Source organism: Vulpes vulpes, chromosome 1 (assembly GCF_048418805.1).
Source record: "Vulpes vulpes isolate BD-2025 chromosome 1, VulVul3, whole genome shotgun sequence".
In the NCBI taxonomy this organism is placed as follows: Eukaryota; Metazoa; Chordata; class Mammalia; order Carnivora; family Canidae; genus Vulpes; species Vulpes vulpes.
The window spans coordinates 14,914,873-14,936,648 of NC_132780.1; the positions used below are offsets into that span (position 1 = coordinate 14,914,873).

General features: G+C 51.2%; 1 protein-coding gene across 2 annotated transcripts; it reads right to left on the reverse strand.

Annotated features, from left to right (window-relative positions):
* Positions 1 to 699: 699 nt before the first annotated feature.
* TMEM143 (transmembrane protein 143) lies at positions 700 to 21,558 on the reverse strand. Of its 2 annotated transcripts, XM_026013912.2 has the most exons (8): positions 21,199 to 21,558; positions 20,606 to 20,846; positions 19,133 to 19,237; positions 10,341 to 10,535; positions 9,360 to 9,490; positions 8,121 to 8,400; positions 2,698 to 2,887; positions 700 to 1,768 (listed from the first exon to the last, which is right to left on the reverse strand). In XM_026013912.2, the coding sequence occupies exons 1-8, from the start codon at positions 21,219 to 21,221 to the stop codon at positions 1,527 to 1,529; spliced, it is 1,407 nt and encodes a 468-aa protein (XP_025869697.2). In that variant the 5' UTR covers positions 21,222 to 21,558; the 3' UTR covers positions 700 to 1,526. The 2 variants fall into 2 exon arrangements, with proteins under 2 accessions (XP_025869697.2, XP_072612301.1); XM_072756200.1 differs by lacking the exon at positions 19,133 to 19,237.
* Positions 21,559 to 21,776: the final 218 nt, after the last annotated feature.

Consider the following 21,776-nt stretch of genomic DNA (forward strand, 5'->3'; position numbering starts at 1 on the left):
GTTCCTCCCGAGGACACGGGAAGCCGGGGTCCCAGCCTCCTTTCCCCCTACCCGGATCTGAGGCCCTGGGCCCTCCCCTCTCAGGATTCCTCCCGAGTCTAGACCTCTAGGCACTTGTGGGGAAGAACCAGGCATGTGGGTTTCCTGTCCTCCCTTTCCTTGTACAAGGGTGTCTTTCTCTCAACGGGGCAGGGTGTGTGTTGTTCTAGATTGTTGGTCTCTGCCCCCCCCCACCTCTGGGAAGACACTTTTCTATTTCCCTCTTGGAACTCAGACACCTTAACACCTTAGTAAAAACTAGATGCCATCCCCCACCAGCCCCCCTCCAAGCTTACCAAGCCCCAAAGGGACATAGGTGGGGGACAGGGAGATGGCTGGATTTTACAACCACCGGTGCCCTGGCTGTGCCTTTGTGCAGTAAACAATTTGCACAACTGCACGTGGCTGTCCTATCTCCTCATTCATAACACCCAGTCTTTTGGGGAACTAGGGCCTCTTCTCAGGAACCAGGTCTTCTCTAAGATCCTCTTCTGTTACCCACCACCAATCAATTTCACCAACTTCCAACCCAGTCTCTGCTTAGGACTACAGCTTTCTCTGCCTAGGCCCCACCCAAATGCCTTCAGCAAGACGGAGTCTTCTTTCCAGGATTCTGATGCTTTCCTTCTCTGACCCCTGCAGGTACCCAACTCATTCAGATTTATTAAACATGATTTATTCCTTTGGGAGAGGGGACAGGGGAGAAATTGACAGACCAATAAATATTGCACAGGCCACTGGTAGAAGAAAGATCCAGACCGAGGTAGTTTCTGCAGAAAGAGTGAGGGACCTGGGCAGGGAAGGCACCTGAGGTTGTTGGGGCCTGAGTGGACATGAGTCTTGAAGTGAGGATGGTCTCTGGTTCCTCCTGACCCACGGCCGTGTGCCTGACACAAGGCTCCCAACCCCTTGAGCCTGGACCAGCTGATCAGCAGTTGACCTGCCTTTTGAGCAGCGGCAATTGACAGAAAGATTAGGTTTCCTTTAGACGTTCTGATTGGTTGCTCCTATGCAGCGACAACTGGCAGCCTCGGATGGAGAGTGCCCAGCAGCTGTCATTGGCAGTTGGCCAGAGAGCTGGGCTGACCCGCTCCCATTGGCTGCAGACTGGGGCTCCGCCTTGGTGGACGCGTTGGGCGTCTTGCCCGGAGCGGGCTAAAAAGACAGTGATCTATGGCCTCGGGAGAGTACAGTTCAACAGCGGTGCCTGGTGGTTTGCAGCACCGAACGGCTGTGATTGGCTGACACTCCTCCCCAGCCGAACTGTTTGGGACTAAGGGGTGGCCTAGAAGCAGAGCCGAGAAGCTTTGATTGGCTGTTCAGGGGTGCCTAGCAACTGTAGGCTGCCTCAATCGCTGGCTCCGTTTAAGAATACAGTAACGGAAGTGACTGCCATTGGTAAGTGGAAGTTGGGGCGGGGCGAAGCATGGTAGCTTTGATTGACAGCTTATTGTGGAGGAGGCGGGGCTTAGCCCCTCACCAGGTGGCTAGGCCAGGCTGGGCTGAGGTTTCCCTCCAGGCTCCTCACTGCTAGGTGCCGGCTGGGGGGCCTCGGAAATGACCGTAGGCAACGGGTCTAGCTTGGGGAGACCCGGGGGTGGGAACATCCCAATGCTGGGGGTCAGGGCTTGCAGGTGGGCCAGGGCCCGAGTTCCGTTGAAGGCCACGGCACAGCCTGACTGGGCCAGGAGCCAGTTCTCTACCTCCGACTGGAGCCACTGGGAGGTCTCTGCAGGGAAAGAAGAGATGTTGTGAGGAGGTGATCGGGGCCTAGGAGGGCCAGGAAGGGCCAGCAGGGAGGGCACAGGGCAAGGAACATGAGAGTCTGGGTTTGGGAGAAGCCTAGGGGTATGCTTGAGGTTAGCAGGGAAGTGGGACATGGCCTAGGAGGGTCCAGCTCTGGGGCTCTCGTCTAAGGACATCAGGGACTCTTGTTCCAGATGGAGGTTTCTGTTGGCAGATGGCTCAGCATTTTAGCGCTGCCTTCAACTCAGGGTGTGATCCTGGAGACCCGGGATCGAGTCCCACGTTGGGTTCCCTGCATGGAGCCTGCTTCTCCCTCTGCCTGTGTCTCTGCCTCTCTCTCTCTGTGTCTCTCATGAATAAATAAATAAAATTCTTAAAAAAAAAAAAAAAGAAAAGAAAAGGAGAAATCCTGAGGCTCACATAGGGAGGGGACAAGAGTCTCTTTTGGAAGAAGCACTAGGGAAAGTCTCCAGCACAGGAGGGCATGCCACACCAGGAGTCTGATGATCCAAGACTCTTTTCAGGATAAGATCAGGATAGGGAGGTCACTGCAAGGAGGGACCAGGTCTATCAATATTTGAAGCAGAGTTGCAGGGGACGTCTCATCTGCTGCCCAACCGAGGTCATCTCAGAAATCGGTCAGATTCACCAGTGGGAGCTGGGAGTGCTGGGCCTGCAGCATGGGGTTGGTGTCTCAATGGGGTGGGGGTCACTTAGGACTCAGTGAGGGGAAAGGGGAATGTCTTGACCCTGTAGGGACAGGATGGAGTCTGTTCCAGGTGGGGCCATGTCGATGCTTGGTTGAGATGGGATGGGGGCAGGGCAGCAAAGGATGGGGGGGGCAGTGGCAGGGTGGTACTTAGGGCAGGGCCACCTGGTGCAGGGTACCAGGGCCCCAGGGCCAAGTCCTACCTTTAGACGGGCCGTGTGCGCCCCGGGGCAGCCGGGCCAAGAAGCTGTGTGCCAGAAGTGCCTCCTTGGCATGTTCATCCTGTGCCCGCAGGGCCAGGGCACTGAGCAGCTCCGAGTTATTGGAAGTGCTGCGGTAGTAGAGCATGTGTGCCAGCTCCAGCGCCTGCACACTGCGCCGCTGTCCGAACATCTGCAGGTGGGACAGCACTCACGGACTCAGCTGAGGAACTGGGTGGGAGGGGTAGTGTCCCCTGGGACCCCATGCCCCTGCCCATACACCACTATCACCACCTCCCAACCCCAGTTACTCAATGCTGGGCTGGTCCTTCCCATGGCCCTCCCCAGACCTCTTGGGTTCAGGTCCCCAGGACCGGGGCCTGGATATTTGTATTTTTAACACACACACAAACACACACATACACACACACACACACACACACACCCTCTAACCCCAATGACTCTGAGGCCACCAACAGCTTTTAGCAATCGCTTCACTGGTTTGCTTATCTGAGCCAACTATTAATGGATTTGTTCAAGGATTTCCAGACGATTTGAGCCTTAGCCTTGGAACTTTCTGTTATGATTATTTTTTTTAAGTCCTTATCTTTTAGACACATACTAAAGTATTTCCAGGTGATATGTTTAGGATTTGCTTCAAAATAACCCAGTGATGGGAGAGCAGGGCTGTCTTTGGGTGAAACTCGATTGACTACAGAGAATTATAGATGCTGAATGGCTGGCTATATGGGAGCTCACTGTGCTGTTCTATTCCTGCATTTGTTTGAAGTTTGCCATAATAAAAAGGTTTTAGGGACGCCTGGGTGGCTCAGTGGTGAGCATCTGCCTTCAGCTCAGGGCGTGATCCCGAGGTCCTGGGATTAAGTCCCACATCGGGCTCCCCTCGAGAAGCCTGCTTCTCCCTTGGCCTGTGTCTCTGCCTCTGTGTGTCTCTCATGAATAAATAAATAAAATCTTAAAAAAAAAATAAAGATAAATAAAAATAAAAAGATTTTAAATATTAAATTGTCAAGAGAAGTGTCAACAGAAAACAAATACTCCAAGCCTCTTAAGGGAAGGAGACTGGGGGAGGGGCAAGTCTGGGGCCCAGCTGCCTATTAATAGGTGGCCCCCTCCCCCACCCTTTGCCCCCTCCTCACCTGGATCCCTTACCCTATCCTTGGTGTCCCTACAGAGGGAAAGGAGAGAGCTCACAGGTGCCCCCAGAGGCTCACACTAAACACCTTCATTCCAATTCTTCCATTCATCTACAAAATGAGTTCCAGCCTGCTGGGTCCTACAGTCAGGATGCCTGGGGGCAGGCCCAATTGTGCCCCCTTGCCAGCTATGAGCCATTGGCTGGCTAAGACCTAAATCCTCAGGAGGCACTATCAGTGGAATGAGGTGGAGGATAGGAAAGATTCCAGAAATCAACATGAGGTTTATGAGATGCTAGGCACTGTGCCAGGCCCATAACAGGCATTGCAACATGAGCCACTACGGAATATTTAGAATATTCATCTGTCCACACTCCAAGCTCAGTGCCATCTTTTAAAGGCACGGGCTGCTTGCCCATCTTACATGGGGACCCAAGGTGAAATCGCTCAAATGACCTGCCCAGGACCGATGACATGGCTGTGTGTGCCTGTGCTCTGCCTTGTTACAGGCCCTGCACGGTCAGTGTGTCCCTGTGTTGGAACCAATCACCAGCTCTTCGGTGGAAGGCGAGATGTGGGAAACCGCTGTTAGGGACCGTCTGGGATGAAACACACCAGGGTTTTGCATCTATTCCCGCCAGCCCGTGCAGTTGACTTCTCAGACATTAAGTGGGCTGGTCATGCCCCACTCCATGGCACAAAGAACAGGCCAGCCCTCTCTCCCTGGAGAGGACACAAGAGCTGCCACCTGGGTATTCCCTTCAACACCCACCATGGCCCCTCATCCCACCTCCCCGTCTACCGGTTCTCCCTTCTTGGGCTCCAGATCTGGGCTTCGCCATCTATCCCATCACAGGCCAGACCCCTGGCAGCATTCTTGCTCTCAGTACGTAGGCCCTGTCCCCTCCTCTCCTACCTGCCTGGTGCATGGCCTCCTCCTGCCTGCATCTGCCCCTTCCAGTCTGTCTCCACACAGCCCCAGAGCTGACCCTGCTCTTCCTTTGCTCACAGCCCTGTCATGGCTCCCCAGTGCCCTCAGAGAGTCCACACTCCCTGGCCTGATGCATGGTCTGGCCCCTGAAGATTTCTCCCGCTCACCTCCTGCTCCTGCTCTCTAAATGCAGCCCATGTTGATGAGCCAGTTTACCCAGAACATTACCCCAGGCTGCCCTCTCTCTCAGCCCAACCCAAGTCACCCCTGGTCGGTTCTTAGAAAATACTCACTGCCGCATTCTCAAGGTTCAGGGTGGACACTGTCCCACAGATGAATGACTGTGTTGGCAGGCTCCCGCAGGGGCCACTGCAACCTCTGTTAGACAGTCCACCCTCGTGCCCCACACCTCTCCCTGCAGGGCAGGACCAGCCCTGACACATCTCTGGGATGCCTGCTTCTCAGCAACCCCAGGCCTGCTCTGTGCTCAGCCTGGGTATGACGGGAGCCCACAAGGGGCACCCCCCGGGCCCAAGAAGGCTGGGAAGTTTTCCTGGAGCCTCTGAGCTGAGGATAAAGAGTGAGCAGAGGATGGTCAGCCCAACCAGGAAGAAAGGACATTGAGGTCAGAGGGAACAGCATCTGCAAAGGGGAAAGCAGTGACGGGGAGTGGCAGAGTGGGCAGCAGGATGGGGTGCTGGCAGTATATTTTGGTGGAGCTAGAGCACACAATTGTGTTGCATGAGGCTGGGGAAACAGGTTTCTGGGGCCAGGCTGTGAGCAAGGAGAGAGGCCGACTCTGGGGCCTTTGGGATGGGCTGGAGGGCTGGGCAGGACTGACAGGGAGGCTGGGAAGGCCTGGGCTGGGGCTAGGACAGAGGGAATGAGAGGGGCACAGAATTGGAGCAGGAAGGACAGGCTGGGTACTAACAGACTGGGGGGCAGGGCAAGGGCCATCTCCTGGGGTCTAGCCAGTGACGGGGGGCACAGGGCATTCTACAGATAGAGAACCAGGACCAGGATCAGGGTTGGGGTGGGGGCAGGGGGCTTCTGCTGGAGGTGCCTGTAAGGGGCCCCCCAGGGGGGGACTGCTCCTGAGTTGGCCAGCTCCAGGCAGAGTGGGGAGCCCCGGATCTAAGAGATGACAGAGCTGCCTGTGGAAGCCACACAAATGGATCCTCTTTCATGGGGCAGAAAGAGGGATGGGTGTACTGCAGTGAAATCAGCGCCCAGGCATCTGATCTGAGACAGGGACAGGGACTCGGAAGAAGGGGGTGCAGGGAAGAAGAATCCTGGGCTCAGTGGGATGCAGTGTCCGTAGAAAGGGCTTAGGCACTCATCAAGGGAGCAGGCAGGGACAGGGGTCTGGACACTGGGAGAAAAGCCTGCATCAGAGACAGATATCTGGGAGTGACTGACACAGGAAGGAACAAGAGAATGTAGGAAGAAGGCTCAGAGGACCCACATTTAAGGATTGGAGTTTAGCCGCTTAGCCAGGAGCGTGGGAAAATATTTAATGGATGCACTCAATTAACTAGGGAACATGGTTTTACACTGGACCCTGCAGCGCTTGAGAGGCTCCAGAGCCCCTTGGGGCCTCAGAGAGGTGGGACTCTGGGTGCCCCCCAGACCAGATGACACCCCTCACCAGCACCTCCAGGCCACTGGCCTCACAGCCCCACCCCTTTCATGGTTGCTGCACTCCCTCTGTGCTCGTGACTCTTCCATGGCAACTGCTGCCCTGTGGATAAAGCCTAGGGTCCCTACTCTGCCATTCAAGTCCCTTGACACCCTCTGGGTCCTCACTTCTCCCCCCTGTACCCCGGACTCTAGCCCTATGAGATTCCCCAAGCTCTGCTGGCTCAGCCCCTTCTCCACCAGAATCTTCCCCTTTCAAAGCTTCCTTTATTTTTTTTTTAATTTTTTATTTATTTATGATAGTCACACAGAGAGAGAGAGAGAGGCAGAGACATAGGCAGAGGGAGAAGCAGGCTCCATGCACCAGGAGCCCGACGTGGGATTCGATCCTGGTCTCCAGGATCGCGCCCTGGGCCAAAGGCAGGCGCTAAACCGCTGCGCCACCCAGGGTTCCCTCAAAGCTTCCTTTAAATCCCATCTGACCCCTAGGCCTCAGCAGGAGTTACTATCTCCCCACTCCCAGCCCTGGACCCTCTCAGCCTGGCTATTATCTGTGGGATTTATTACCAGTCTTCCTAAGACCTCGCTGGGATGGCTGGAAACAGCTTGGAAACCAGTGAGCCAGGAAGTGAATGATCAAGTACAATGGACACCACATACCAGTCCACACCACTGGGGCCAGTGCCAGCCCTGAGGAGAATGGGACATAAGCAGCCCCTCTGGGACCCACTCAGCCTGGAGACAGCACACATGGCACAAGTGAGGTTTCAGCCCCCACCCTGTCCTCTTGGCCATGAATCCTTGGATGGTGAACAACCTGTGCAACTGTATGAAGCAGCCAAATACTCACATGTAGCAGAATCAGGAAGGGAATGTGTTAAAAATATAGTTTCCTGGGACCCAGTCCCAGAGTTTCCTATTTAGTCCATTTGGGCTGGAGCTCAGGAGGCTGCATTTATAAAACAGCTCCCCTGGTGATAAAGAAACCCTGCCAGGATGAGGAAGCCCAGACTCAGAGAACAACAGCCCAGTTAGTAATAATAATAACAATAATAGTAATAATAATAATCATAGCTAACTCTCATATAGTACGTTTTGTACTATATGCCAGGCTCTGTTCTCAGCATCACATACATATTCATCCAGTTAATCCCCACAACAATTGTATGCATTAAGTTCTTGTCATCCCCACTCTCCAGGTGTGGGAGCTGAAGCACAGAGAGGTTAAGTGGCCTGTTCAAGGTCACACACCTAGAAGATAGAAGAGCTCCATTCAAACCCAGGCAGTCCGGTTCTAAAACAACTTCACCAATTTCCTAAAACTGCCTCTAAAACGGGCACTTAATGGCTGGCTGTGAACACTCATACAGCACCTACTGCACACCAGGCACTGTGCCCAGTGCTTTTCATGGCATCAGGAAAACAATCTTCGGGCATACAACCCTATAAGGCAGGTTTTACTCTTGTCTCCATTTTCCAGGTGAGGAAATGAAAGCACAGAGAGATCAAGAAGCCTGCCCAAGGTCATGTTGGGGTACAAAAGGTAGAGAAGGAAGGGAAGGAGGGAGGGAGGGAGGGAGGGAAAGTAGGAATGACACGAAGCAGGAATAAAGCACGAAATAAAACTATAGGGTGGCCTGACCTTCTGGCCAAACACCCAGCAGCAGGGGCCCAGGGAGCACATTGGGTAGTCTGCTTACCTTGGAGGCCCGCAGGCCCATGAAAATAGCAAAGAGTAGTAGCAGCAGAGAGGTGGTCATCTTGAGGTCTGTCAGCACCACCATGCCCACGTTGACGAACAACGCCATGCCCGAGACAAAGAGCGTGAGGTTGAGCAGGGCACGCTGCATGGCGGATGTGCGCACCTTTAGCTCTGGCAGCAGCTGCTCCAGACCCTCCAATGGTGTGTCCTTGAAGCTCTTCAGCACCAGGTGCCCCCGCTTCGTTCGGGCTGCCAGAACCACCCGCTTAAAGTACCTCCTGAGGGACAAAGACAGGAGGTGGGGGTGGGGAGGTGTCAGGACCACCCTAGGGAGCCCCTCCAGCCCCAGGACACTCTCTCTACCTCTGTAGTCACGTGATCATTGCAAAGGCTACTTAATGGTGGTGGGAGGAAAATGCAAAGTAAACTAAGTGCTCAACAACAGGGCATCAGTTAAATAATGCAATCCCCTATTACTGGACACAGAGGTTGCTTCTGGTTTCGTGTACTTGGTAAAGGAGAGCTGAATAAAAAGCTTTTTGTTCTTTTTCAAATTCGGAGTCTACTTTTAATTTAGAGTGGCTGCTAGGAGCCAGGGCATGCTATTAAGCTCTGGAGAGACAGCAAGATGAGTCAGTCGCTGCCTTTGTGGAGCTTATAGTCCAGCGTGAGAGATAGATAATTAAACACACAGTCTGCAAGTATAAATATCTCCTTGGAATAGATTCTTGGAAGTGGAATTACTGAGGGGCATCTAGGGATATGAGGGGTTTGGGTTTTGTTTTGTTTTGTCTTTGGGTTGTTCTATTTTGTTTTGTTTTTTTGGATTCGTGACCATATCCGATAAATGGATTTCCAGAAAAGACTGGGTAATTTACAGGCCCAAGATATCCAGCTCTCCTGACCCTGCTCTGTATTAGAATAGCCTCTGTTAAAAATATGATGTTCATCAGAGTCCTTGCTGTGCCATTTTCTCAGAATGTGACTGTCCCTTTCTGAGCCTCAGCCGTCCTCATTTGGAAAACAAGAAGTATCCCTACCCTTTCTCTTCCCCTGGGCATTGTAGTTCTTATATTTCCCTGGGAAGAAAAGGCAGCATTTGGGTGATCTCCCCACCCCTTTCTTGACTTCCCTCACCAGGCCCCAGACACCCAAATCCAAACACTGACCTGTCAGTCCCCTCTCGACTCTAACCTTGCTCCCTCTCGTTGCAGCTGGGGAACAAGGGCCGCCTCACCTCTCTGTGGGGGGCGACCTGCTGAAGAAGCCACGTTTGGAGCCCACGCTGGACTTACGGGGCATCTGCCCAACTCGCTGGCCCAGGGCCCAGAAATGCATGTAGATATACTGATCCAAATTTATTGTCACCTGGCGAGGGAGACAAAGGAAGCAGAGGCAGCTGAGCATGGGCTGGGGTGAGAGTACAGGCTACTAGAATTAGATGCCCCACCCTTCAAGGATTTCTACTCCTCTCCAAGATTATCATCACCCAATGTCTAGGCAGGGTGGCCACATATAGTTGCTCATGTTGTATACTGCACAAAGCATACTATGCACAATGGCACCATTTACCTCATAGTCATTTTTATTACCACATTTCCGAAAATCTAAGAGGCTACTGATTTTAAGATACTCTATGACTTTTTAATTGAATAAATATGACCTGTCACACTGTGTAAGTTTAAGGTACATAACATGTTACTTTGATACACTTATATATTGTAATATGATCACCAATGTGGGATATTCCTTATTTTATGAAGCAACTAAAAAAGGGAAAGTATTGCCAATTCAAACTTTGCCATACCACCACTTATAAGTCATATCCAATTTCAGACAATAAAATATGACTTCAGAAAAAAAAAAAGTAAGTCTTAAAAAAATCACTAAAATGGGGGACTTTGGAAGATTTTAGTATTTTTATTATAATTTTGTTGATTTTAAGGACAAAACATTTTTGTATTATTTATTATTACAGTTTTCTGGCCGATGGTGTTAAGGTATCTAGGCCTAAGAAGCTTGGTATATTATGATACTTTTCCAACAGATGGCAGTACGGTGACTGGGAAAGAGGTGCCTTATTCGAATTAACCAAAAAATGCTCCATGGGCTCATGCTCTGTGCTCAGGACAACTCCCAGCAGCCTCTGCTTCCCAAAGGCTCCATCCCTATCCCAAGGCCTCCCAGGAGTTCTGGTTCTCCCCTGGAAGACAGGCACCTGGACCTCATCCTGAGGGTGATGGACCACCAGAGCGTAGGCCAGAGTGTCCTCGGAGAGTGGGGAGAAGTTAGCCTGGGCCAGCAGGGGCTCCAGGGCCTGAAGCACCTCCTGCTCATTGGACAGACGCTGGGGGTCCGTAAGCGAAGGCTGGTCGAGGGTCTCCCTGTCGGGGTTGATGGGGTCATACAAGGCCTGAGGAGAGAGTCAGAGGGGAGAAAACTGGGCTAGTGCACAGCATGAGGGACTGTCCCTGGCCCACGCTTTAGGTAACAGGGTGCCCCGGGGCTTGTATTGGGTCCTCTCCCCGTTCCTCTCTTCCAGCTCACTTTGAGTCAACTCATTAAAACACCACTCTGGGCATCTCTGGGTATCATCTCTTTGAGGCTTTGCATCTCTAGCCCAGACCCAGCCTCTAGGTTCCACACCTAATATCCGGTACTGGGGCATGAGCATCTATCTATCCTCCTCCTCTCCCCAGTCACGGAGGGGAAGGGGGTACACAGAAAGGCATGGAGAGAATGAGTTTCCCAGCCTCCCTTGAGTCTGGATGTGGCCAGAAGATTTGTCTCATCCAGCTGAAAACACCACTTTGCCCACAGCTTGATTTTGACCACAGGGAGGTGAAGGAAATGTTCTAAGGAACGGCACAGCAACACAATGGAGGGACCCTGGGTCCTAGAACAGCCTCATGTGGAACCCTGGCCCACTTATCACAGGACCGTCAGGTGGGAGAGAAATAATCCTCCACTTCCTTTAAACCATCATGTGGTGAGATCTGCTTGTTATAGCAGCTAAGCCTTTATGCTGACTCATGCAAACTCTCTGGTTGACATTTCTCTTTGGATGTCAATCACCTCAAAGCCAGCAAGATGAGCCACAGGTCACATCCCCCTGTCCCCATCTTCCAATAAAAACGCCATTCAGGGTTTCTTCTCCCCTATTGGAAACAGCATCTCACATCCAACATGACCCAAGGAGAATGCTCCATTTCTTCCTCTCCTTCCTCCAGCCTCTCATTTCAGGAAACAGCACTACCCAATTCTACAGATGCTCTCATCAGAGATCTCAGAGGCACCCTTATTTTTTTAAAGACTTTATTTATTCATGAGAGACACAGAGAGAGGGGCAGAGACATAGGCAGAGGGAGAGACAGGCTCCATGCAGGGAGCCCATTGTGGAACTGGATCCTGAGACTCTGGGATCACACCCCAAGCCCAAGGCAGACACTCAACCACTGAGCCACCCAGGTGTCCCCCGGAGGCATCTTTGATTGCTTCCTTCTCTTCACTACCTGCCCCCAATCCAATCCTTTAGCAAGTTCACTGGCTAGAACCCCTGAGTCACCCTTGAATCCATCATCCCCACCCTCCGTTTCCATGGCCACCTTCTCATCCGGCCACCTTCTCCTCCTACCTCAACAATCATGTTGGGCTTCTGTTCTCCCTGCTTCTTCTCTGGCCACTTCTAAAGCACTCTCCATGAAACTGCTACAAAGAGCTCATTTAGACTAGAAACAAATCCCACACCCTCTCCCCACAGTGGCTCCCCGCTGCAATTGTCCCACCACCCTCAAGGTCGCCCACAAAAGGGGCTCCGCCCCACCCACCTCATCTTATGCACCTACCACTCCCCCCACACAATACATACAAGAATGGTTGACTCAGGGTCACCTGAAGGGCTCAGTGGTTGAGCAACATCTGCCTTTGTCGTGATCCCAGGGTCCTGGGATCGAGTCCCGCATCAGGTTCCCTGCAGGGAGCCTGCTTCTCCCTCTGCCTGTGTCTCTGCCTCTCTCTGTGTCTCAAATAAATAAATAAATAAATAAATAAATAAATAAATAAATAAATAAATATTTTTTAAAAATTGTTGACTCAATGAATGAATAAGGCAGTGAGTTTCTGGGTGCTTGGCCTCTGCTTGTCTCAGGATGACAGATGACTTGCCCCAAACCATACAGTGAGCCTCACAGGGATGTCACTGACCCAGAAAACAAGCCCATTAACAAGCACATAAACAAGCCTGTCTCTCAGGAGAGGTAGCCTGAAGGAGGAACTTGTCTAGGCTAGGTACAATTTTGAATTGAAGGAAAGAGGTACTCCAAGTGGGAGGAACACCCTTAGCAAAAGTTTGGAGGTGGGAAGGCCCAGGGCTGTGGAAACAACCAAGCAGGACATCCAAGCCTAGCAAATTCCCTACTTCTTCTTCTACTTTTTTTTTTTTTTTAAGATTTTATTTATTCATGAGAGACACGCAGAGAGAGGCAGAGACATAGGCAGAGGGAGAAGCAGGCTCTCTGAAGGGAGCCCAATGCAGGACTCGATCCTGGGACTCCGGGATCATGCCCTGAGCCAAAGGCAGATGCTCAACCACTGAGTCACCCAGGTGCCCTGCAAATCCCCTTCTGAAGGAGCTCCCAGGGCCAAGGAATGCTGCCTGGATGACGGACTCCAGCCGAGAACAACGACCTGTGCCAGAAGTCCTTCAGGTCCCACAGGCCAAGTTCTCGGACTCACAGAGTGACCTTGAGAAATTCTACTTCCAGGACTGAGCTGTAGTTTGAGAGGGAGGGAAGCTCAGAGCTGGAGGAGAGAGAAATCTGCATTCATCCGGCATCCGCTGCGAGCCAGATTCTCTTCTGGGCATTTCACATCCACCTGCGCCCAGGACTCCGGGCCAGAAACCTGGATATCACAGGTGACCCCTGCTGCTCCTTTCCCCCACACAACGAGTTCTGCTGATTCTATTGTCCAAAATGGATCGCCACTTTGCCCCCTAGCCCTGCCCCATCCACACCACCATCTCCTCCTCCTGCCCTGATAAGTCTAACGGCCTTCTCAATGATCTCCTCAAATCCCCTCACCCCCAACAATCTGTTTTCTACACAGCAGCCAAGATTCTATCAAACCATAACAACAGCAATAATAAATGATAGTGCACGTTTATATAGTGTCAGGGACTGTGTGAAACAGGTATACACGGTCTCACCATGTGACAATGGTACTTTTGTTATCCTCATTTACAGATGTGGGACCTGAGGCACAGAGAGGTTAAGTAATTGCCCAAGGTCACACAGCCAGGAAGTGGCATACTGGGAATTACACATGTAACCATGTTGATCTCCTGCTAAAATCATTCCAAGGCTCCTACTGCCCTGATGAAGTAGGACCATGCTCTGTTCCATGTCCTTCAAGGCTTCTGAGGACCTAACACCACAATCCCCCTTGGTGGCTCAACACCAGCCACACTGGTGTAAGTTCCTCCAGGCAGAGGGACATTGCACCAGCTGTTAAGAAACTCTCCGGGCCCCTTTCCCTTTCCACTACTGAAATCCTATTCTTCTACAATATTCCAGCTCCCTTATCACTCTCAAAAAACCTTCCTCTGCTCTTTAGGCTGAGCAGAGCTGCCTTGTGAGGTTGGGCAGAGTGTATACTGCACAACGGTGCCAGATCTAATAAGTACCATTTTAGATGCTGCAGACATATACATTTATCCTAACAGTCACCCTTTCAGATGGAAATAAAGATTATAGAGCAGCAACCATCCAACAGAACAATGATAGAAACATCTAGATCTGCACCATCCAATAGCTTACCGCTGGTCACAAGTGGCTACTGGGTACTTGAAATGGGGTGAATACAATGGAAGAATGGAATTTCTGAATTTATTTAATTTTTATGATCTCAAATTTAAAGAGCCGCATGTGGATAGCAACTACCATAAGACACCGCAGCATCAGGAGAGGGCAAGGGGCACGTTTTTTCAATTTGCACACAGTTCGGTACAGAAACCAAGGTCAGCTTTGTTATCTGCTGGCAACAAACCATGCCCAGTGAGTTCACTGTCTGAATCCATCTGCTCATCAGAGGAGAGTGTCTGACTCACAACTGTCCCCACCACCCAAGCTCAGCTGCCTGAGGGCAAGGTACAGGCCTGAATTTGCTGCTGATGTCATTCGTGAACTCCAGACTTACACGCCAAGAGCCCAATCAGTGCTTGCCCACAGATGTTTGACAGGCCTCTTGACACTTCCATGCAGGCGTCTAATGGACATCTTCTCAAACCCACTACATCCCAAACTGGGGTCCCGACACTCCTCCCCAGACCTGCTTCTCCCACCACCCTAGCTCAGGAGAGGCCAAGTCCATCCTTCTAGGTGCTTAGGCCCAAAGCCTGGGCTCCTCTATTTCTCACACATTGAATCGATTAGCAAATCCTGATGGCCCCACATTGAAAACAGATCCAGAATCTGACCATTTCTCACCACCACCCTCTCATACTCCACTTACTCCAGGCCTGAGCTACCCTCACCTGTAGCTGTTGTGATGGCCAGACCATTGGTCTCCCTGTTCCCATTCAACAGCCCCAACCCAATCTATTCCTCAGGCAGCCACCAGAGGGCACCTATTGTCCCTGAAGTCGGTTCATAGCTCTCTGCCCAGAGCCCTCTGGTGGCTTTCACCTCACTCAGAGTCAAAGTCTTCACTGTCCCCAGGAGGCTCTACAGGATCTGGGCCCCAGGCCCATCTCTGCCCTCATTTCTAGCTGTCTCCCCATTGCTCACTCAGCCTCTTTGCTGTTTCTCCTACACACCATGCACACTCCTGCCACAGGGCCTTTGCACTTACTGTTCCTGCAGATCTCATAGCTCATTCTTGCCTCCTCCTGGTTTCTGCTCAAATGTCACCCCCTCAGTGAGCCCTTCCCTGACGATTCTACCTAAAGTTACAAAACATTCCTGCTTTCTTTTCTTCTTAATTAGGGTTACCAGATTCAGCAAAAATAAATAAATAGTTAGATAGATAATAAAATAAAATAAAATAAAATAAAATAAAATAAAATAAAATAAAATAAAATAAAATAATAAAATCAGTACACCAAGTTAGATTTGATTTCCAGATCAACAACCAACAATTTTTGGGGTTTAAGTACATCCCATGCAATATCTGAGGGCTGTATGATATAGGACATAATTATACTACAAAATAAATTATTCATAGCTTATCTGAAATTCAAATTTAACTGGATGCAGAGGGTTGAACGATGTCCTCTAAAAATTCATGTCTCCTCAGAACCTCAGAATATGACCTCATTTGGAAATAGGGTCTTTGCAGGTCTAATTAGGTAAGAATCCCAGGATGAGATCATCCTGGATTAAGGTGGGCCCTAAATCCTATGAGAGTGTCCTTTATAAGAGACGGAGAAGGACATGCAGAGTAGCAGAAGAAGGTGATGAGAAGATAGGAGACAGACTGAACTATTGTTTCTATCAGCTAAGGAAGGCCAAGGACAGCGGCCACCATGAGCTAGGAGAGGGGCACGGGGACAGTCCCCCCGCAGAGCCTCCATAAGAAATGAATCCTGCCCACACTTTGATTTCAGACTTCTGGCCTCATGAACTCTGAAAGAACAAATTTCTGCTGTTTGAAGCCATTCAGGTTATGGTAATCTGTTATGGCAGCAGTCGGAAAGGAACAAACTGGGTGTTCTCTACTTTCTCTGGCAATCTTATCACTAGAATGTGATCCCATGAGGCAGAGATACACATCTGTCAGGCTCACCACTATGTCCTGGGACCTGGAACAATTTGGAGGACACAGTAGGTGCTCAATAAATACCCACGGAAGGGCACCTGGGTGGCTCAGTCAGTTGAGTGTCAGACTCTTGGTTTCCACTTGGGTAGCGATCCCAGCATTGTGGGATCGAGCCCCATGTTGAGCTCTGTGCTGAGCCTAGAGCCTGCTTGGGATTCTCTCTCCATCTCCCTCTGCTCCTCTCTCTATTGACTCTCTTTCTTATCAATCAATCAACCAATCTTTAAAATACATACATACATACCCACTGAATGAATTCAATGATAAACAAGGCAAAGGAGGTGCAGAGAGAGGTCACCTGCCAAGGTCACTAGCGTAGCTCATAAACAATGAAGTCAGCTATTCTTTTCCTGCACAAGGCAGTTTCTTCAAGGGACTTAGGTCACCAGTAAGGGTCCCCTATGGTGTCTCACCTGCCTCTGCTTCTACCCTGCTCTTCTCCTCTTAGCGTCTCAGTTTAAATAAGACCTCCTGCCTTAGTGGGAATAATCTTCACTGTATATGTATTCTGTGTCTCTACATATTAAATGTTTATAGAATAAAATGATAGATTTTTTTTAAAGATTTTATTTATTTATTCATGAAAGACACAGAGACAGAGAGAGAGAGGCAGAGACACAGGCAGAGGGAGAAGCAGGCTCCATGCAGGGAGCCTGACGTGGGACTCGATCCCGGGTCTCCAGGATCACACCCTGGGCTGAAGGCGGCGCTAAACCGCTGAGCTACCAGGCTGCCCAAAATGATAGATTTCTAAGTAACATTTTTTAAAAGCTCTGCCTTGGGGTTCCTGGCTGGCTTGGTTGATTAAGCGTCTGCCTTTGGCTCAAGCCATTATCCCTAGGTCCTGGGATCTAGCCCCACATCAGGCTCCCTGCTCAGAGGGGAGCCTGCTTCTCCCTCTATGTCTCTGCCTCTCTCTATGTGTGTATCTTATGATACAATAAATAAATGAAATCTTTAAAAAAAATAAATAAACAAAAGCCCTGCCTTTCCTGGACCCCAGGCTAGGGCTCAGAGGCAGTCAGACACGGGTGCAAATTCTGGCCCCGGCCGGCCCTCCCAGAGCCTCAGTATCTGTCTCTGCAAATGGAACTAATAGCAGCTGCCTCTCCAGGCCACAGGAAGAAGTCCAGGAGCCTGACCCAGGGTGAGTGCTTAGCAACAGAGGTTGTTGTTGTTACTATTCAAAGCAAAGAGGGAACGCACAAGAGGGCAGTGGCGGTATGCAGTAAAGGGTTGACTAGAAGGCCTGGGTTGTCCAAACCCTGAACATTCCAAAGGACCAGCCCTTGACTGGCTCCTAAGATAACTATCTAAGCCCTTGGAAATGTGCTTGATAAGAATCTTTGGTTTTACCTGGGGCCTTGGGCCACAGCAGCTAGTCTAGGCTAACAATGGGATTTATGGTGGGACCTTGGGCCAGGAAGTAGCCATCTGACCTCTGGAGGGGCGCTGGTGACTGAGCAGCTAAAGTCAGCCACACAAACGCTGACCGACCCTCAATAAAGATCCTGGACACCAGGTGGGGTGCGCAGCTGGATTGTGGGTTCATGCCTCACACTGACTGCAGAGATTACTTAAAAATAAAATCTTAAAAAAAAGTCCTGGACACTAGGGCTCCAGTGAGTTTCCCTGGGCAATACTCCATGCGTGCTGGCACACCTCACTGGCAAGAGAACTAAGTATCATCTTGCAAGACTCCTCTAAGAGAGACAACAGGAAGCTTGCCTGGCCTCTCCTGGACCCCACCTCCTGGACTTTTTCCTTTACTGATTTTGTCCACTATCCTTTTGTTGTAATAAACTATTACTGTGAGCATTACAGCTTTTCTGAGCTCTGTGAGTCCTGCACAGAAAATCACTGAGGCTGATCACTGATCCGACACAGCCAGGATCCCGAGAGGGGAAGGAGGATGTGGAGAATGTGGCTTGCCAACATTACTCTTTCCTGGGGTTCCACTTCTCTTTCTGGCTGCTCCTTGGCTGTCCCCCTCACGGGTTCCAGTTCCCCTTCCTGATCTCAAGGCTAGCATGTCCCAGGGCTCAGCTAATCCCCCTGATGATCTCATTTAGTACCATTTATATGCTCCCAGGGGATGCTGCCCAGCCCAGACCCCTCCCACGACCTCCAGAGCCCATATTAGCCGCCATATCTCCACCTGGCTGTCTAATAAGCATCTCAGATTCCCAAGTACAAAACTGAGCTTGCATCTTCCCCACAGATCTGCCTCCCGCCCCCACCATGTCTTCCACATCTCAGCAAATGGCAGTTCCATTCTTCCAGAGGAGCAGGCCCTAACTGCTGGAGGCACCCCCTGACTTCTTCCTTTCCCTCATTGCTCGCCCGCACAGCCAAATGCTGATCCCTTCCAACCATTACCAGCGTCTAACCACTTTTCCCCACTTCCACTGCTATTACTCTTGCTGGGGCTGCCATTATCCCTCACCTGGACAAACATAATTGACTCTGAATAGATCTCCCTGCCTCTGACAGTCTGTTCCAGAAGGTTCCTGTTATCACCTAAATCAGCACACATCCCTCCTCTGCACAGAGCTCTCCTGTGGCTCTCAGCTAACTTAAAGTCAAAGTGGAGTCCTCACCACTGCCCACAGGGCCAGACAACAGTGTACCCTCAATCCCTCTCTGCCTTCATCTCCTGCCCTCTCTCCCTCACTCACACCCCTCCATCCACAGTGCTCCCTTCCCCATTCTTCCAACTCTCCATATGTACCCCAGGGCCTTTGCATTCGCTTTTCCCTCCACCTAAAATATGCCTACCTCTCCCACCCCCACTCCTGACACCAGATATCCATTGGGCTCTGTCTTTACTCAGGTCTTAAATCACCTGTCACCTCCTCAGAGAAGCCTTCCCTGATCACCCTAAAACAAGCCCTCATGTCATCCTGCTCTATCCTGCTACTATACTCCATTGCTCTTCACAGCACTTATGGCTCTGGGGCATTCCATTTTATATCTATCTATCTATCATCTATCTATCTATCTATCTATCTATCTATCTATCTATCTCCCCAACCGGGTGCCTACTCCACAAGAACATGGCTTCATCTGTTCCGCTTACTGCTGCATCCCCCATGCTTAGAAGAGGGCGGGTTCTAAGTAGAGGCTCAGAAGATTTTTACTGAATGAATGGATAAGCTAACAAGCACATCAAGGTTCAAGGGGCCTGGTCCTCACCTGCAGCCGGGCCAGGGTGTGGTGGTAGTGGAACAAGGTGCAGAAGTCCACATGGGCTGCAAAATCCTCCAAAGCTGCCTTCTCCGCAGGGCTGGAGTGGAATTCCTGTTACCTCAGGAAGCAAAACTTCTCTTTAGGCTTCTTTCCCCCTCCTCTTGGGGAGGATGTTTTTCTCTGGCAGTCCATACGACCGAGGCTTTTTAAGATCTTGTTTTGCTTGGGGTGGGGGACAGCCAATTTTACTGACCAAGAAACTGAGCCAGCCCAGTGTAGCAGAAAACAGACAGTGGAAAGAGCTAGAAGATCAAGTTCCCGCTTTGACACTCACTCGCTGACATTCACACAATGTTTATTGTGTACCAGTCTCTGTTTGTTGGCATATTTTTCTCCAGAGGCTGTACAGAGATGGAATTATCACCCTCACTTTTCAGAAAGAGAAACTGAGGCTCAGGGGAAGTCGCTTGCTGAGGGCCACAATGTTTGTATAAAGAGAAGCTGAGACTCTAATCCAGACCTACCTGACTCCAGAACACACATATTTAATCGCCTCTTTATGCTTCCCATCTTGGTGCTCTAAGTGAATGTCTTCATCTTTCTGGACCTCTCCCCTTATCAGCAACAGAGGATCACACCCTCTTTCTCAGAGAGTGATGGTGAGAATTTGATGCAATTCTGTGTTCATATACATACCTGTGTGTTTGTGTATGTGTGTCAATATCTATGTGTGTGCTTGTGGATAAAGTCTAGCACTAGTCTAGTACTTAGTACATACAGAGGTGTTCAATAAATGATTTTTATTTAAAGGAACGATAATCCTCAATAATGACAAGTAGGATGATGATAGTTGGTTAAGAGCTTAGCTCTGGTGTCGGATCATGACTTTCAGAGTAGAGCAGGTGCCTAACGCCTCATCAGAGACCACAGTTGCTGCCCTGCTCTGGAGTCAGACCATTTGGGTTCTAACTTGGGCCACAACAACATGGCCTTGAGTAAGTAACTTTCTTTCTCCTCTTGCTTCAGTCACCTCATTTGTAAAATGGGAACAATAGTAGTCTCTCTCTTACTGCGTTGTTCTGAAGATTCAACAAGGCGTGGAAAATGCTTAGCACTGTGACATACAGTAAGAGCTCAAACAGTGTGATAATTATGATTACATCTTTGCTGGCATAATTATTACTAAGTAGTAGTAATAGTTATGATGAGAATAATTATTCTGCCCATTTTGCAGAGATCAAAACCATGCCCCAGAGAGGGTTGTTCAAGCTCCCAGAACAAATCCAGAATTGCTGCTACATCAGCATCTCACAGGTCTGTCCCGGCAGTCCAACGCCACGCCCACCTGGGAGAAGAGGAAAAGGAACTACAACTCCCAGGAGGCACCGGAACAGCCTTCTATAGCACGCAGGGCTGTGCCGCCGCGATGCCTGCCGGGAGTCGTAGTCCCCAGGCTCTTGGACCCGGGACCGGAGGTACCTGTATTAGGAGGCGGAGCAGCTGCTCCTTGGAGAACGGGATGAACCGCTCGCGGTACTGCTGGGCCCAGTCGCGGGGCTCCGTGGGGTTCCACATCTTGCGGTACTCCCCCATCTTGGTCGCCAGTGACGACAGGGCCCGGGGGTGCCCGAGGAGCGTGGGCAACAGGGACCATACTCGGACCCTGGATCCCCAGACCCCCCGGGTCACATGCAGCATCGCCAGACCCTTCCCCTGGAGCCTGAACGAGGGAAAAGGACAGGGGTCAAAGGCCATTTAAAGGAAACGCACCCTCTCCACCTCCAGGGGCTGTCCCTGCCCCGGGCAGGGCGCGAGCCCATCTGCCCATCTTGCAGCCCGTCTTGCCTTGTGCCCTCCCACAATGCTCATTTTGGCCGGCGCCCCAAGCAGGGGTCATTAGTCTTGAATCCTGGGGCGTTTTTCGGGCCCAGAGACCCTGCAGTGGTACAATGGGCTTCTGAGGGGTCTAGGCGGCAGGTGGATCTGAGGAGCATTGGAGATGGTCGGAAAGACTACCTAGGGGGTGCAGGCGGCCCTCCCCCGGCCATGCAAACCTCCGCCCTCTCCCTCACCTTAGCCAACGCTCGACTGTCATTGAGCCTCCTGCGCATGTGTAGGAAGGCGTCCTGGGTCCCTAAGGTTCGGCTTCAGCCTGCAGTAAGACGCATGCGCGCAAAGCCTGGGTCACCGAACGCCATCTTTCCCCTAACGCGCTGTCTCAACTGCGCGTGCGCAATCTTCCAGCCTTTCTTCTCTCCCCTTGTTTGAGCGCAGCGCATGCGCTGCGGAAGTGTCTCCTTGTCCGCGTGCTTCAAAGGGAAGGGGGCGGAGCGGGCGCGAGACTCCCGGGAGAACTGGGGCGGGGCAGAGCTCCCGCGCGCAGCCAGCCAACGGCGGGCGGCCCAACGTCCGCTGAGGCCACGCCCCCGCTCGTGTCAGCTCCCGAGTAGGCGGGGAAAGGGCGGGGCGGGACTTGGACGTAGCCAATCAGCTGTGGAGGAGCGAAAAGGCGGGAAAAAGCGGAACCAAAAGGAGGCTGAGGTGGAGCCAGAGACCAGGAGGGGAGGGTGGGCGGAAGGAAGAGCCGGCCTCCAGGTGACGCAGACTGGGCCTCCAGAGTAGGGGTGGCCCTTTGTCAGCATCACCCCCA